Source organism: Tachysurus vachellii, chromosome 3, assembly GCF_030014155.1.
Source record: "Tachysurus vachellii isolate PV-2020 chromosome 3, HZAU_Pvac_v1, whole genome shotgun sequence".
In the NCBI taxonomy this organism is placed as follows: domain Eukaryota; kingdom Metazoa; phylum Chordata; class Actinopteri; order Siluriformes; family Bagridae; genus Tachysurus; species Tachysurus vachellii.
In genome coordinates this window covers 1,489,581-1,506,836 of record NC_083462.1, presented here as the reverse complement: position 1 = coordinate 1,506,836, position 17,256 = coordinate 1,489,581, and the positions used below count along the sequence as shown (strand labels likewise).

Below are 17,256 nucleotides of genomic sequence, written 5' to 3'. Positions count from 1 at the left end.
ATGCTATACAAATAAATTTAAATTCGAATTAGAATTTAGGTAGCTGTTGAGTGTCAGGGTGAATGAGTCTAGGAGAGTCAGAATGGACGAAGATTGAAGCTTTTCAGAGAGGAGGTTGAAATCTGTCTGTGCTGTCGGAATGGAAAATGCTGAGCAGTGTGTTCAATTCTTCCAGGAAGTCTCCTAGGGGACCTTCATAGATGTGTATTTATTAAGAAATATACTTTTTGAAGCCAATTACCCAGGATTTTCTCTTGGATTTCACATCTTCATGCTTAGTTTGGTCTCCGGAGTTTGTTTTAGGTAAGATAAGGAATAACAGTAGTAATAATAAATATGTACAGCAAGCAGTAATCTGAGGGGTCCAAGCACTTACAGTGCCACCAAGTTACACAGAATAAAGAAGAGAACATACAAATAATGTTAAAGTTTCATGATGGAGACTTTATACTTGTCCAGCCTATTAGACTTCACTTATTTTGGAGCTCATGAGAAACAGCTATTTGAGTGTAATTCTGCCCATTATAACATAATTCACAAATTTGGGGTAAATCAGACAATTAAGAGTCATATTACTGCATGTCATATTACTGCATGTAATAAGAATGAGGTTATGATCATTTTCTTTGCTTGACTTGGCTTGTAAGGCTCTGTAATACCAGTTCATTATAATAAATGCAGACATCCATTTTTTTGTAAAGTGTTTCTTGGTTTGACCATAAAAATACTGCTCTTTCATCAGATGTAAGATGAGTTAAACATAGGGAGACCAAGAGCCATGTTATAATAAAAGAGCTGTGAATGTATACATCATGAGAAAGCAAAAATATATCATAGATGATCAAATCATGTCTCTTTCATCAAATAATTATGAAAAAATGTAACTGAATGTGTTTTGCCTACATGTGAACAAACACCACAACCACCTTTGAACAAGCCAAAAAACATATTTATTCATTGCACTTTAGAGACTTGACATGAAGCTGGCAATGAGTTACTTGTAGACATTTAATTGTATTTAATTGATCACAAAGAAACTCCGTCCAGGGTGTATCCTGCCTTGATGCCCGATGACGCCTGAGATAGGCACAGAATCTCCGTGACCCGAGGTAGTTCGGATAAGCGGTAGAAGATGAATGAATGAATGATCAACAAAGAAAATATTTTTCAGTGTAATTACTTTGTAAAAGCAAAGCTGTGTATTGTGATGTTTTATGTAACTGTTAAATTCAAATGATTTTTATTCTGTGTACAATATTAAATGTGTTAATATCACTCAGACTTTACTGAACATATAAATCACACATTAATTATGCTGAAAAGAGGCAGAATCAGCTTTAAGTTTTAGCAAATAATTAACTACTATAATTATCATGATCTGGTACATATGCTTTATGGTTTAGGCTGAATGGAATTATGAAGTTTGATTTTAAGAGGAGATCTGAACTCCATGTGATCCTTACACCGATACAGCATTTGTTTGACTGTATATTTGTAATCACACCCTCTAGTGTCACCCATATGAGGATAAGGTTCCCCTTTGAGTCTGGTTCCTCTCAAGGTTTCTTCCTTACCAATTTAAGGGAGTTTTTCCTTGCCACTGCTGCTTGAGTCACCTCAGACTTGCTCATTGGGGATAAATACATATACATACATACATACATACACACACACACTGTGAACTATATATATCTTGAATTTTTATTATATTAATTCTTTATATTACTCCTTATGTTTACCTTCTGCTCTATGTTTATGTTCTGTAAAGCTGCTTTGAGACAATGTCCATTGTAAAAAGCGCTATACAAATAAACCTGAATTGAATTGAATTGAATTTTTGTTCATTCACTTGTAGTGTTTTGAGTTTTGTGTTCCAGGAAACTTTTAGTGTATTTTACCCACATAGCAATTTTTATCTGGCCCAGCTCCGGCCCACACAACCAGCTTTTGCTTGGCGCACATACTGCAATGAATTACGGTCCTAGTGTGGACCAGGTCTGGATTCCAGACAAGGGCCACGCATGGGCCATAACTGGCCCAAGTCTCAGCCAAGTTAAATACCCATAACTGGTCCTGAATTGGGCCAGGTCAAAATATGACATTGGAACCAAAATTCAACCATAAGTAAACCATATCAACATCAGAAAGCCCAAAACTTGAAAATCACACCTGAGCATAATCCATAGGTTAACTAAACCTGGCAGCCAAAATATGGGCCATAAAAGGGCCATGACAGATCCATCTCTCACCCACTTGTATGACCATAGCTGGCCCTATTGTGGTCCTATACTCTGGACCAGCTAGGTTCCACATGTCAGCCTTAAAAAAACCATAACCAGGCCACTTGATACACACCCCTCCCAAATGAATAGTCACAACAACGACAGTATTCTGAACAAATATTTAATTATATTTAACATGAAAACCGACATAAAAAAAATACATTACATATACAATGTGTGGGATTGCAAAGTCTCCTCTGCTGTGATGTCCATGTTTCCGCAAGACACTGGAACACCACGCACAATACAACTCCCAGCTACAGTGAGGTGTGAAGCGTTTGATGTGGAGGACATGTATAATGTGAAACCACCCTGCGGACGCTGCAATCAGCTCTATTCACTTCCTGGACACACAGACGTTCTAAATAAAGCTGGTAACTGTGCTGAGACTGAGGCCATCAGTAATCTCCTGCAAGACCAAGAAGGTGTGTCTGAGCAGACCACCATCACTGGAGGGGTTTATAGTGACCAGGAGGTTGAAGAAAGGATGACAGCTTGTTTTAAAAAACACATGAGTAACATAAACATGAATGATAATTATGATATCCAGGTGGTCTATGATTAGTGTCTATCTGAAGGTTGCTGAAGCTTTAGGATTCTGTAGAGTTGAATCTGAATCTGTTTGGTCCTGTATGATTGTTATTCTGAATAGATTCATACATTTTGCCAGAAAATTAATAAGAACGATCTCCATTAAATAAAATCTAAACATGATTAATATTTGCTCTCCTGTCTGTGTCTGATTAAAAAAAGCATCTTTCCTGTTATAAAAAAAGGAATTGATAAAAACAAACTAAAAATCTCAGATATTTAAGGACAGTTTGGAGATTAGATCATGACCATGAATATTTTTAAATATTTTTCCAAAAGAACAGACTGGATATTATTCTATTCTTTCCTATAGTGTGTTATTATTAAACCTCAAGCTGCTTTAAAATGTTTAATAAAATGTGAAATGATTTATTTTGTTACATTTAGCAGCAGTTTTACTATTTAATATGATTCGTATTAAGTATGAATGACCTCAGTGAATCAGTATCAGGACGTGTTGTTAGAGTGTTCTGATAGAGCATAGGTCACTAACAGGCATGGGCGTAAATCCCCGGGGGGACGGAGGGGACATGCCCCCGCCCCCATCCTAGGATTGCCCCCCCCCCATTTTTTTTTTTTAATATCGCACTTTCTATTGTGAAAAATATATGTATGTATATCTAAATAATTGTGTAAGTAGAAAACAAAAATGCAAAAACTGCATTTAGAAACAGTTGAGTCCCCCCTCCCCTCCCCTTCCTCACATTGGTTTGCCCCACTGCCTACTTTCCCAGTTCATCTCACCTACTCTGCACACACAAGTCAGGTGTGTGGCTGCGGCTCAGTTAATGTTGAACTCCATTAAGTAGGGGATTTTATTCACTTTAAATAAAGCGATTCTCTTTAATGTAGTTGATAAAGACTCGTTCATAAATTAGTTGCGGCAAAAATGCTGATTACAGATGTAATTTTCCATGAATCTGCTATATTAGCGATTAAAATCTGACTTATCTAGTTAACGTTAGCTTGTTTACAATAGCTTGTTGCATAGTGCACTGTAACTAACACGCCAAAGCTTTGAATATAACCATAATGACGCAGTCTCCATCAATAATAATGATAAAAGCAAAGTTTTTCACTGTGGGGACATATCTTTATAAGTACAATTAGACTGTATTATTTGTGTCCCCCTTCAAAAATTGCTCATGAGAAATTTTATATATTGATGGTCCCCCCTACTGTTAAATGAAATTTACGCCCATGCTAACAGGTGGACCACGGACCAGAGTTTTTCCTTGCCGCTGTTGCCTCTGGCTTGCTCATTAGGAATAGGGATATATATATATATATATATATATATATATATATATATATATATATATATATATATATATACGTATATATATATACGTATATATATATATACGTATATATATATATATATATATATATATATATATATATATATATATACACGTATATATATATATACGTGTATATATATATATATATATATATATATATATATATATATATATATATATATATATATACGTATATATACTAATTTAAATTTTAAATTAATATTTTAAAACACATTTTAATCTTTAATTGTATATATTAATTAATTTATTTTTATCTTTATTTTTTCTTATTATTATATATATTTCTTTCTTTTTTCTCTCTCTTCTGTTTCCATACTTCTGTAAAGCTGCTTTGAGACCATGGGAACTGTTAAAAGTGCTGTACAAATAAATTGAATTTGAATTTGAAATAGCAGTACTTAGTTTTCCAAATAGAGGACAAATATTCATCAAGGCATTTTTTAAGGGTCTGTTTTTGGTTACCTGACTTTCTAGTAAGGAATCTCTACACATAATTCAGTGTGTAAGTCGGCCTGAATTTTTTAGTGTACACACACTTTGTTATAAATGTTTATTTTTTGTTATATACTTACTGATTTATTAATTAAGTACAAAGCATTTTTAGTTTTGAACATAACATTTCCAATAAAAACATAAATGATTAAGAAAAATCTATTTTAGAACGTCTTTCTTTTCATTGCACCATAGGATTTGTAGAAAAACATGCTGACTAAAACAACAGATCTATTAGTTCCTCCGTGTTTCTGAGTAAGCAGATTCCAAAAGGGTAAGTTAACAAAAACTGTTTCTGCAGTTGCTGCAGTTTACGGATCAAAATTACTAAGAAAGAAATGACTCAGGTTATGTATATATCCTGGTTTAATAAGAAGGGAACAAGACCATTTAAAGTGGTAGCTCAGCGTTCACTGATCTCAAGGTCGGGAGTTTAAATCCCAGTACTACTAAACTGCTACTGTTGGGCCCTGGAGCAAGGCCCATAACCCTCAGTTGTATAAATGAGATAAATAGAGACAAATGAGATAAGTTGCTCTGAATAAGGGCGTTTTCAACATGCCATAAATGTAAATCTCAGGAAATTAAGGCCATGGGACTGCTTCCATGTGAGCTGGGGTCTGAAGCATGTGTGCAAACAGGCTGTTGTAGGGTCAAGTGACATAGCAGCAGATCATAACCCATAAAAAAGCATCTACATCATGGGATTCCCATCTTCCTGCTACTGTTGGGTCCTGGAGCAAGGCCCATAACTCTTAGTTGTATAAATGAGACAAATGAGATAAGTTTCTCTGAATAAGGGCATCTGCCAAATGCAACAAATGTAAAGTTTTACATGTTGTAAAATGAAAAGGTTTTCCCACCACTAAGTAATGTTTATCACATTGGACAATTGATGCAATTTCTCTGGCCTTTGAGGTACATGTACATGATTTCTAGGCGCAGTCGGGGGCCGGAGGGAGTCTGGTTTGGGGACCACAGGACTTCGTCTCTGCTTTTTGCAGATGATGTTGTCCTGTTGGCTTCCTCAAATCAGGACCTTCAGCGTGCACTGGGATGGTTTGCAGCCGAGTGTGAAGCAGTGGGGATGAGAATCAGCACCTCCAAGTGCGAGGCCATGGTTCTCAACCGGAAAAGGGTGGCTTGCCCCCTTCAGTTTGGTGGAGAGTTCCTGCCTCAAGTGGAGGAGTTTAAGTATCTTGGGGTCTTGTTCATGAGTGAGGGAAGGATGGAGCGGGAGATCGACAGGTGGATCGATGTATCTTCTGCAGTGATGCGGTCGATATACCGGTCTGTTGTGGTGAAGAAAGAGCTGAGCCGCAAGGCGAAGCTCTCTATTTACCAGTCGATCTACGTTCCTACCCTCACCTATGGTCATGAGCTTTGGGTCATGACCGAAAGGACAAGATCCCGGATACAGGCGGCCGAAATGAGTTTCCTCCGCAGGGTGGCTGGGCGCTCCCTTAGAGATAGGGTGAGGAGCTCGGTCACTCGGGAGGAGCTCAGAGTAGAGCCGCTGCTCCTCCACATCGAGAGGAGTCAGCTAAGGTGGCTCGGGCATCTGTTCCGGATGCCTCCTGGACGCCTCCCTGGGGAGGTGTTCCGGGCATGTCCAACCGGGAGGAGTCCCCGGGGAAGACCTAGGACACGCTGGAGGGACCTTGTCTCTCGGCTGGCCTGGGAACGCCTCGGTATTCCCCCGGAAGAGCTGGAGGAAGTGTCTGGGGAGAGGGAAGTCCGGCATCCCTGCTTAGACTGCTGCACCCACGTCCCGGCCCCGGATAAGCGGTAGAAAATGGATGGATGGATGGATGGATGGATGGATGGATTCTTTTATTTTTCCTCAAGATGCTACACAGCATTCTGTTCTTAGGTAACATCCATGCTGCTGAACACATCCCAGAATACATCTTTTCTGATAAGGAGATGTTACAGAGAACCATGGAAGTTTTCCCCAAAGCCATTTGAATGTTTCCAAACTCACGCGGCTCAGCGAACACCTTTCTCCTACTTTCTGCAACTGGTTAGTAAACAGATTATTTGTAACTTTAAATACATTTGTTTTATTTAATGAAGTTTTATTTGAACTTTTATTACCTTCAAGTTTTCTGTGCAGTTTGTAATATCTGTGTTTTCCTCTCAGCTCAGTGTTACAGCGAAAGTCAGGAATCCACAGTGATGGAAATTCAGATACCCATTGATTTCCAGTGTAATATGTGTCTGTGAGTATAATAACCACAGATACTATAGCGTGTCTCTGTCCTGTGAGAGTGACAGAGAAAGAAATCTGCCTCGCTGTGTCCCTCGCATCCCCCCGCCTGTCTTGCTGTGTTCCTCGCTCCCCCACCTGCCTCGCAGTGTTCCTGGCTCCACCCGCCTGCCTCGTCTTGATCCCCGACCCCCCCACCTGCCTCGCCATGTTCCTCGCAGAAATGCATTGCTCCTATTTAACAAAGCCACTGATATCATTAGTGCCCAGGAACAGGGAGACTTAGAGTAAGGCCAAGCAGATACTGGAACAGGTGAGTGGAACTGCATTACAATGCAGACTGATGAGGTGCGCATGCGCAGTTGAAAATGCTGTCCGTGTAACACCAAGAATCTCAAAATAAGCCTGTTAGCTGCAAACAGCAAAATTAATACTTAATACCCAAATAAATATTACATACAAAATAATGTATTACATTTATATTGCACTTACAGTATAACTTGTTACAACAGCAGACCAGTGACAGCAGACCAGTGAACTTGCACTCATGTCTCACATTGTAAAGTAGTTCCACGACCTGCAGGGATAGACTAGGACACATCTTGCTGTGTTCCTCACTCCCCCCTCCTGCCTCGCCTTGATCCCCCACCCCACCGCCTGTCTCACCATGTTCCTCGCCCCCCCACCTGCCTTGCCATGTTCCTTGCTCCCCCAGCCTGCCTCGCCATGTCCCCCCCTCCCCCCCACGTACCTTGCTGTGTTCCTTGTTCCTTGCTCCCTGATGCTGTCACTGGTCTGCTATCACTGGTCTGCTATCACTCAAAATGGTAAGTATTAAATTTTTGTGTACCGTTAAAATAGCCTTATTCTGGTTAATTTTTTATACCTTATCAATGACGTTCCTAGCATCGGTATGTGGAAATTTATTAAACCTTAATGTGTGGAATATAACTTAATATATATACCTATATATATTTATATTTATATATATTTATATAACACACACAAACAGAGACATGCACAAAATGTCCACTAACACACACAAACACACACACGTTGTGTTTTCATATTCAAATCATATTTGTTTCCTCTCTGTTATTTATGAATTTAGTTGCATCAGTCAGCTTTGACCTGGGGACATGCTGACTAATGTTTGACATACACCAGCCAGTGGTGTATTTGATTACATTTGTTTTATTCAGTGAAGTTTTATTTGAACTTTTATTACCTTCAAGTTTTCTGTGCAGTTTGTAATGTGTGTGTTTTCCTCACAGTGTGTTAAAGTCAAGGACATGAAACACAAATGATGGAAATTCTGCCTCGCCATTTTTCCTTGCTCCCCCCTCCTGCATGTTCCCCGCCTGCCTCGCCGTGTTCCTGCCTTAACCATCTAAGGGAGTTTTTCCTGGCCACTGCTGCCTGAGTCACCTCAGACTTGCTCATTGGGGATAAATACAAACACATTTAAATATATCTAGTAATAATCTTATTTTTTTTATTATATTAATCTTTATATTTATCATAATTTTATCTTTTTGTTTTATGTTTATGTTCTGTAAAGCTGCTTTGAGACAATGTCAGTTGTTAAAAATGCTATACAAATAAATTTAAATTCGAATTAGAATTTAGGTAGCTGTTGAGTGTCAGGGCGAATGAGTCTAGGAGAGTCAGAATGGAAGAAGACTAAAGCTTGTCAGAGAGGAGGTTGAAATCTGTCGGTGCTGTCGGAATGGAAAATGCTGAACAGTGTGTCCAATTCTTACAGGAAGTCTCCTAGGGGACCTTCATAGATGTGTATTTATTAAGAAATATACTTTTTGAAGCCAATTACCCAGGATTTTCTCTTGGATTTCACATCTTCATGCTTAGTTTGGTCTCCGGAGTTTGTTTTAGGTAAGATAAGGAATAACAGTAGTAACTAGAACATACATTTCCTGAAGAAAATGTGAATGGTGCTTGCATGTGGCAAATCCTGGAGGCTAGGCGAGACGAGCATGTGACATCATCTGAATACTCTTGAGGAAGTTTTCCTCATTGTGCTGAGAGTTTTGATATGTCACATGTCCATGTTGTGCTAATTTTTTTTTTTCACGTGACATCACGTGACGTCATCAAAATACACGTGAGGAAGTTCCCCTCATTGTTGTGAGTGTTTTGATATGTCACATGACCATGTTGTAAAAAGTTTTTTGATTTTGCATATTTTGGGGCTGGGGCTGTGGCACAACCGAAAGGCCAGTCGGTACACCAATTTAAAAGTTTGTTCAGAGTATCACCCTAAAGGAGCTGGCCAAGTTTGGTGTAGGTAGTTCGAAAGCTTGCCGAGTTATAAACCTCCAAAGTTTATAATGGGAGTCTATGGGAAAAAAGGACATTTGAGACCCGGTACCGGAAGTACCGGTACTCGGATCGCATAGCACATAGCACACCTCTCCTCAATGAGCCGGTCGATTTGACACGTAATTCATGGGTCTAGGACAAAAGCTGCGGGACAAGTTACACGCTGAAGTTTTGTCCGGCACAATAGTAATAATGTTGCTTTGCAAGCACCATTAATAATAAATAAGTAAAAGTAATCCGAGGGGTCCAAGCACTTACAGTGCCACCAAGTTACACAGAATAAAGAAGAGAACATATAAATAATGTTAAAGTTTCATGATGGAGACTTTATACTTGTCCAGCCTATTAGACTTCACTTATTTGGGTCTCATGAGAAACAGCTATTCGAGTGTAATTCTGCCCATTAGGAGAGCTTTATGCATTATAACATAATTCACAAATTTGGGGTAAATCTGACAAGTAGAGTCATATTACTGCATGTAATATGACAATTAGAGTCATATTACTGCATGTCATATTACCAAAGGTAATATGAATGAGGTTATGATCATTTTCTTTGCTTGACTTGGCTTGTAAGGCTCTGTAATACCAGTTCCTTATAATAAATGCAGACATCCATTTTTTTGTAAAGTGTTTCTTGGTTTGACCATAAAAATACTGCTCTTTCATCAGATGTAAGATGAGTTAAACATAGGGAGACCAAGAGCCATGTTATAATAAAAGAGCTGTGAATGTATACATCATGAGAAAGCAAAAATATATCATAGATGATCAAATCATGTCTCTTTCATCAAATAATTATGGAAAAATATAACAGAATGTGTTTTGCCTACATTGAAAGATGTGAACAAACACCACAATCACCTTTAAACAAGCCAAAAAACATATTTATTCACTGCACTTTAGAGACTTGACATGAAGCTGGCAATGAGTTACTTGTAGACATTTAATTATATTTAATTGATCACAAAGAAACTCCGTCCAGGGTGTATCCTGCCTTGATGCCCGATGACGCCTGAGATAGGCACAGGCTCTCCGTGACCCGAGGTAGTTCGGATAAGCGGTAGAAGATGAATGAATGAATGATCACAAAGAAAATATTTTTCAGTGTAATTACTTTGTAAAAGCAAAGCTGTGTATTGTGATGTTTTATGTAACTGTTAAATTCAAATGAGTTTTATTCAGTGTACAATATTAAATGTGTTAATATCACTCAGACTTTACTGAACATATAAATCACACATTAATTATGCTGAAAAGAGGCAGAATCAGCTTTAGGTTTTAGCAAATAATTAACTCTACAATAATTATCATGATCTGGTACATATGCTTTAGGGTTTAGGCTGAAAGGAATTATGAAGTTTGATTTTAAGAGGAGATCTGAACTCCATGTGATCCTTACACTGATACAGCATTTGTTTGACTGTATATTTGTAATCACACCCTCTAGTGTCACCCATATGAGGATGAGGTTCCCCTTTGAGTCTGGTTCCTCTCAAGGTTTCTACCTTTACCAATTTAAGGGAGTTTTTCCTTGTCACTGCTGCTTGAGTCACCTCAGACTTGCTCATTGGGGATAAATACATATACATACATACATACATACATACATACATACTGTGAACTATATATATCTTGAATTTTTATTATATTAATTCTTTATATTACTCCTTATGTTTACCTTCTGCTCTATGTTTATGTTCTGTAAAGCTGCTTTGAGACAATGTCCATTGTAAAAAGTGCTATACAAATAAACTTGAATTGAATTGAACTGAATTTTTGTTGAGTTTTGTGTTCCAGCAAACTTTTAGTGTATTTTATTTTGAAAGAAACTTCATATGAATAAATTATTTTTGTAGCCTTGTGTATTTTTCTTATCCACCTCATGTATGTTCTTTATTGTATTTTTTTTATATGATACAAAAAATGTGTTTTGAAATGAAAAGAAAAATATATGCAGTTTGAATTTGATTGACGTCACTTGGTGACGCCGTCGCGACAGACCCTCTGTTCTGAATGTGGCTGAAGAAAGGTTAAGGTATGAATTAAGGTATGTTTTTCCACCTCTCCGTAACGATGGTTAAAAATATGTTCAACCAAGCAAGAATATGGTTCAGTATTGATTACGGAAGTGTTATAAGAGTGGACTGAGTTTGTGTGTGTGATTTTCTGGGAAAGATGAGGCACATATATTAAGTTTGAGGAGTGAGCGGCCTGGATGTGTTTGTCTGTTGTTGCCAATTTAAACCGTGAGTTTTCCAGTTAGTTTTATACACAAAACCTTGTGTTAATGAAGGACAGGGATTAATTTTTCTCATGCATTCTTTAGCTGACAGACTTTTAACCTGACTGTGTGTGTGAGAGTGTGTGTGTGTGTCTGTCTGTCTGTCTGTCTGTCTGTATGTTTTTGTGTGTCTGTCTGTCTCTGTGTTTGTGACTGTGTCTGTGTGTGAGTGTGTGTGCGTTTGTGTGTCTCCCTTGTTCTGTTTATTAAACTGTAGACGTAATTCACCAAAGAGCCTGGAGTCGGTGGTTCATTTGTGGTGCTGAGTGAAATCTGCTACACACTCAGGCGTAGGCTGATTCATCTTCTTCTGTGAATCCACTTTGAACAGCTGCTTGAATGCTCTTTATCTCTTCTGGAGCAGCAGCAGGGAGAATGGCGAGTAACTCTTTATCAATCTTCTCCAGTCTTGCAAGACTCTTCTCTTCAAACTCCTTCTTGTTCTTGAGGACAAGGACTAAAATGGCTTTCTGAGCCCCATCACAGGAGTTCCGTAACTGATCAACCTCAAACTGAAACTCTGGCTTTTCCTTGTCCATGGCCATCAGTTTTCCCAGAGAGCTGGCACGATCCATGATGTGCTTGGTGGACACCTCAGTGTAGGTTGTAGAGATCATGTTGACAAGGCTGGCGATGTTGGTGGCTTGAAAGGCTTGATTGTAGAGCAGATCTTTGGAGAAGAGCTTTGCGTTGTAGGAAAGTTTCTGTGTCTTCTCAGATGTGGATGCAAAATTTTTAAGGGTTTTGGTCAGACTGATTCTCACAATGTTGGACACCATCTGAAAGAAGTGCACCATCTTCTCCCACTGCTCCTTCACTCTCCCCATGGCATCCATACCCTTAAACAACATTTTTATAGTGGTGTTAAAGTCTATCTCTTTGATCTCACAGTTCCTCATGGTGATCAGGATGTCAGTCAGCTCCTTCTGGTTCTTCTCCATGTTCTCTACACTCTTCTCATAGACCTCTCTGGTCTTGTCCAGTTGAGCACGGCCCTGCTCTATGCGGAACCTGGCATTATCTGATGCCCTTTGTGAAACTTTCACCTTCCCAGTGTTACTTTCTTCTTTATACATCATCGGTGGTTTTGGAGTCAGAGCAGGAGAATTTGTGACAGATTTACTTTTGCTGTCAAAACTGCGAGCTGATTCATTCAGGTTTCTGATCAGTTGAATCAACTCGTTTGTTTTGGCTTCTTCACATTTGTGTTCTGGTGTATACTTTGCTAGTTCTTCACAGATCTCGATGCCTTTGGTACAGATGTTTTGAGCTTCCTCTTTTGCTGTGCAGTTTTGGCATTTTTTAAAACTCTCTCTGATTCGATTGAACTGATTTTGCTGAAAATTTGTCTTTGTAGTTTTGTGTTTTTGATCATACAAATCTTTCCAGTTAATTGTGTTTTCAATCACAAACTCTTGAATTTTCTCTGTGCATTTCAGGATTTCTGCAGATTTACTATAAATAGTAATTTCATCAAAGCCATCAAAGCAACCAGCTTCAGGTTCTCCACTTTTTGACTTTTTCTTTAGGAACTTAAAGGAACATATTTCAGATCCTATGGACGTTATTCCATTAATAAGAGTTGTGACGCCCTCACATATGCCTTCAACCAAATCCATTCCTATCATTTCCCATCCACTGGGCAGTGAATCCATTGCTTTGCTGTAACTTTCATGGGCTTCATTCAGTTGCTTTTCCATGTCCTTAATTGCTTTCTCTGAGCGTTTAGCAGCTTCTTCTGATGACTGCTTTCTCAGCTTGGCTTCATCCAGTTTGATCTTAATAGCATCCAGCTCCTCTCCATAAAAGTGCTCAGCATTTACACATGCTTCCAGCAATTCTTGGATAATGTTGATGACATCAGTGAACCTTTTTTCTGTTGAACTGGCCAGCTCAAGACAGTCATCTGCAACAACACGGATGTTCTCCAGCTGGTCAGGGAGGTGAGCTTCAACAACCTCATCACTGCCTTGGAACAGGATCTTCACAGCTGTCTTCATGTAATCAGGAACTGCCATGGTGTGGAGTCTAATCTGATCCATGTTCTTATGGGCCTCGTTGAAAGCCCACCAGCCTGAGTTACACACCTGCATGAGGCAGGCACGAAATGACTCTGGGTATCTGATGAACTTGTAGCCACCTTCAGGTCTGTTCTTGTTGATGGAGAAATCTGTTTTGGAGGAGATGAAGACCAGCTCTCCCAGGATGGCTATGGAGAGAGGAGCAGGAGTCAGATACTCCTCCCAGTTGGCATACGGCTGCATCACAAGCTTGGTTTGGTTCCTCATCTCCTGGGCTGTGGTGAGGCTTTGAGTTTTCTTTGCAATTTGCAAATCCATGACTTCCTTGTTTTGACTAAAATCAAAGTAAATTTAGTGAATGAAATATGTATATCATGAAAAAAAATGGATACAAAACAATTTTTTGATAATCCAGTTTTATGCACAGCAAAATTCTATAATAGAGAAGAAAGAAATGAATCATGATCATTCAGTTGCACTAGACTAAGACCATGGCTTTAGATTGAATACTTTAATGCTCAGGACCACCTTTGGGCTCGTTCAGTGGAGGTTCTCAATCACAGGGTTTCATTGATCAAACCATGGATCAATTATGTGTCACTTTTGTGCATTTTCCCTCAGTATTAACGCTCATATACTGAACAGCGCTTGTCCTCATGTTCACACATGTATATATAAAACATCTCTACAATATATTCAGAATAAAAGATGAACTTTCTGTAAATATTTTAAAGTAAATTTTAAAAATCTAATTTAGTTAAGGGAGTTTGCATGTTCTCCCCGTGCCTCGGGGGTTTCCTCCGGGTACTCCGGTTTCCTCCCCCGGTCCAAAGACATGCATGGTAGGTTGATTGGCATCTCTGGAAAATTGTCCGTAGTGTGTGAGTGAATGAGACTGTGTGTGTGCCCTGCGATGGGTTGGCACTCCGTCCAGGGTGTATCCTGCCTTGATGCCCGATGACGCCTGAGATAGACACAGGCTCCCTGTGACCTGAGGTAGTTCGGATAAGCGGTAGAAGATGAATGAATGAATGAATAATTTAGATAAGTATTCATACTCCACATTCAGTAGTTAGCAGAAGTGCTTACTGCAATTGGCAGGAAATCCAATTTTGATTTGGATGCACAGTGCCTGTTACCCGCTAACTGTTACCTGCCATCTTCAACTTTCCACATTGATGTTCTGTTGTTTTTCTCTCTTCATGATATGTAATGGTTTCTTTGGTTAATGATAATTATTTTTCATTTTCTGAAGTATAGTCAGGGATCAATGCTAATGGACCAATGGGTGCTATTCAATCCCATGTCCTATAACAGGTCCTCCTGTGTCATGTCTACATTATAAGAGGACACTACATGTATCTCCACTAGTTATTATCATCATGTAAATTAAAATGGTCATTTTCAAATAGTAGATTTCCTTTGGCAGCCAGCAGAGGGCGGAAGCAGTGCTCATTAGACCACCTGCCCCTGACAGGCAGGATATTTAAATCCAGCCCACGACAACTAGAACATTTGTAAAGGTATAATCGAGACTTTCATTGCTTTGGGTACAATAAAGTATGGAAAGGAAAAGAACTGAAAAAACAGTAATGTATATGTGAAAATTAAGGTGTGATGAAGAAAGTGCCAGATTCTAAGACAAGCAAATAAAACAGGATTGAGAAGATAGGAAAAACCTTAAGATTAAAATATGTCTGATATATATGTGAAAACTATCCCTGAAGAGGTCTGTTATAACCTGTACAACAATCACATTTCTATTGATATTCACTGGGTATAATTAGTTTGCCACTCATACTTTCTCTGATACTGAAATGGATCAAATGTGCAAGTGAATTAGTCATTAAAATCTTAGGTGAACAATAAAATCTGTACCTTGATATCTTGGTAGTTTTTAGTGAAGATGTGGACGAGTTTCTCCGTCAGCTCTGTCTACAAAAATGCAGTACAGGTAAGAAAACTCAACAATCACGGAGAATTTATAGTCTGTGGAATCCCCTCCCCATTTGGAGCTTCAGGCCCCCTGAAGTGATACAGCAGTTTAAAAGGAGGCTTATCTTTAAAAAACTGAGCTGGAAGAAGATACAACAGCTTACTACAGACGGTATGATTTCACTCTTAAAATAATAACCTACACTTCATACTGAGCAAAATATAAATAAAATTTGGAAAAATACAGGAGGTTATGTTATTGTATTTAATTTTAATTTAATGAAATACTTTATTATAATTATTATGATTGTTATTGTCTTAAGGTACACATGCTGGTCCTGTAAATGATTGTTTTCTGTTTCAGATGAACATGGCTCAGAACTATTCATCAGAGTAAGTTAAAAACCAGTAATGACATTATACATTATTCTTACATTATATTTAAATGTGTTTTATTAGTCAAATAAAATGTAAATCTTCATTTTTTCTAAACTTAATAATTATTCAAAATAATAGTCAGTTTGGTCTTGTATCCTTGCCTGTGATTTATATTTGTGTCTACAGAGTTGTGCTGAAGAACACAGCTGAAGCTGTTCTCATTCCACTGAAAGGTGGGATCTCGTCCGTGAATGAAGTCTATAAGGCTCTTATTGAGGCAGATGTAGATCCTGTAACTGGGAAATGCTCCAACTACGACTACATCAGACAGCAGATAGTACAGGCTCATGAGCTCCTGAAGCAGTCAGAACAGGAAGCCAGTTCAGGGTTAAAGAGTCTGGATGAAAACTTAGAGAGACTGATACAAGAGGAGTGGAAACTCAAGCAGGAGATGAATAACACAAAACTAACCTTAGACAACTTTAGAGAAAAGAAGGAATCAAATGAAAAATTGCTCAGAGAATCTCAGGGAGCTCTGGAGCAGACCAGGAGAAATCTGGATTCAGCAATACACACACTTCAGGGTCAGCAGAAAAGGAAACGTGATGCTGAAATTGTCACAGGTGTTGGGGCAGGACTGTTAGTTATACCAATCATTGGATGGATTGTAGGTAAGAATTACAGCATACAGATAAATATAATGACATCTGAACTGTTTCATCATCATAACCTTCATGTGAGTGTCTTTTCTGACTGTATAGTTTGTTTCTTCACTGTTCAGGTCCTGCCATGATGATTGGTGGTGGAGTTGAACTGGATCAAGCAAACAAAGCTGTCCAAGTGGCTCAAGAGGAGGTGAGAAAGTCTGAGAATGAAGTGAGAAAAAATGAACTTAAAGTATCTCACTACGTGTCTAAGATTTCCCAGACCGAATGTGACATCAGTCAGAAAGATGACCAGCTGAAACAGATACGTGAAGGAATCCAGAAGGTAAAGGAGCAGAAACAGTCTGTAGCTGAGTTCCAGGGGAAAGTGAGAGGAGCTGTCAATCTTCTGGGTGTCCTGAGTGGGAGGGTCAGTGTGGCTGAACATCAGACTCGCAGATTCATCCTCCAGGAGCCTGTGATGAAGGTGATGGAGGATGTGATGAAGGCCATAGAGCAGATCACAGGGAATGAGCTCCTCTATGGCAATGACCTGCCAAGACTCATCGATCAGATGAAGGAGAACAACCAACGACTGGCAGCCATCTGTGCCTAAGAGAACAAACCAGTCCTAACAGGATTTGTTGATTTCATGTATTATTAATGAGAAAAATATCAAAGGCTTTAATGTTCATCTCTGATGTTCTGTACCTTGTTCCATTGTACACAATTAAAATTTCTTTTAAAATCCCAAA

At 38.8% G+C, this 17,256-nt stretch overlaps 2 protein-coding genes across 3 annotated transcripts; one reads left to right on the top strand and one right to left on the bottom strand.

The window, feature by feature from the left end:
* Nucleotides 1-11,698: 11,698 nt before the first annotated feature.
* Nucleotides 11,699-15,540, bottom strand: LOC132842524 (uncharacterized). Of its 2 annotated transcripts, none has more exons than XM_060865250.1 (2): nt 15,423-15,540; nt 11,699-13,868 (listed from the first exon to the last, which is right to left on the bottom strand). In XM_060865250.1, the coding sequence occupies exon 2, from the start codon at nt 13,860-13,862 to the stop codon at nt 11,808-11,810; it is 2,055 nt and encodes a 684-aa protein (XP_060721233.1). In that variant the 5' UTR covers nt 13,863-13,868; nt 15,423-15,540; the 3' UTR covers nt 11,699-11,807. The 2 variants fall into 2 exon arrangements, with proteins under 2 accessions (XP_060721233.1, XP_060721232.1); XM_060865249.1 differs by having other exon boundaries at nt 11,699-13,878; nt 15,423-15,538.
* Nucleotides 15,532-17,256, top strand: LOC132842526 (uncharacterized). The gene is made up of 4 exons (XM_060865251.1): nt 15,532-15,651; nt 15,844-15,872; nt 16,044-16,528; nt 16,639-17,256. The coding sequence occupies exons 2-4, from the start codon at nt 15,844-15,846 to the stop codon at nt 17,115-17,117; spliced, it is 993 nt and encodes a 330-aa protein (XP_060721234.1). The 5' UTR covers nt 15,532-15,651; the 3' UTR covers nt 17,118-17,256.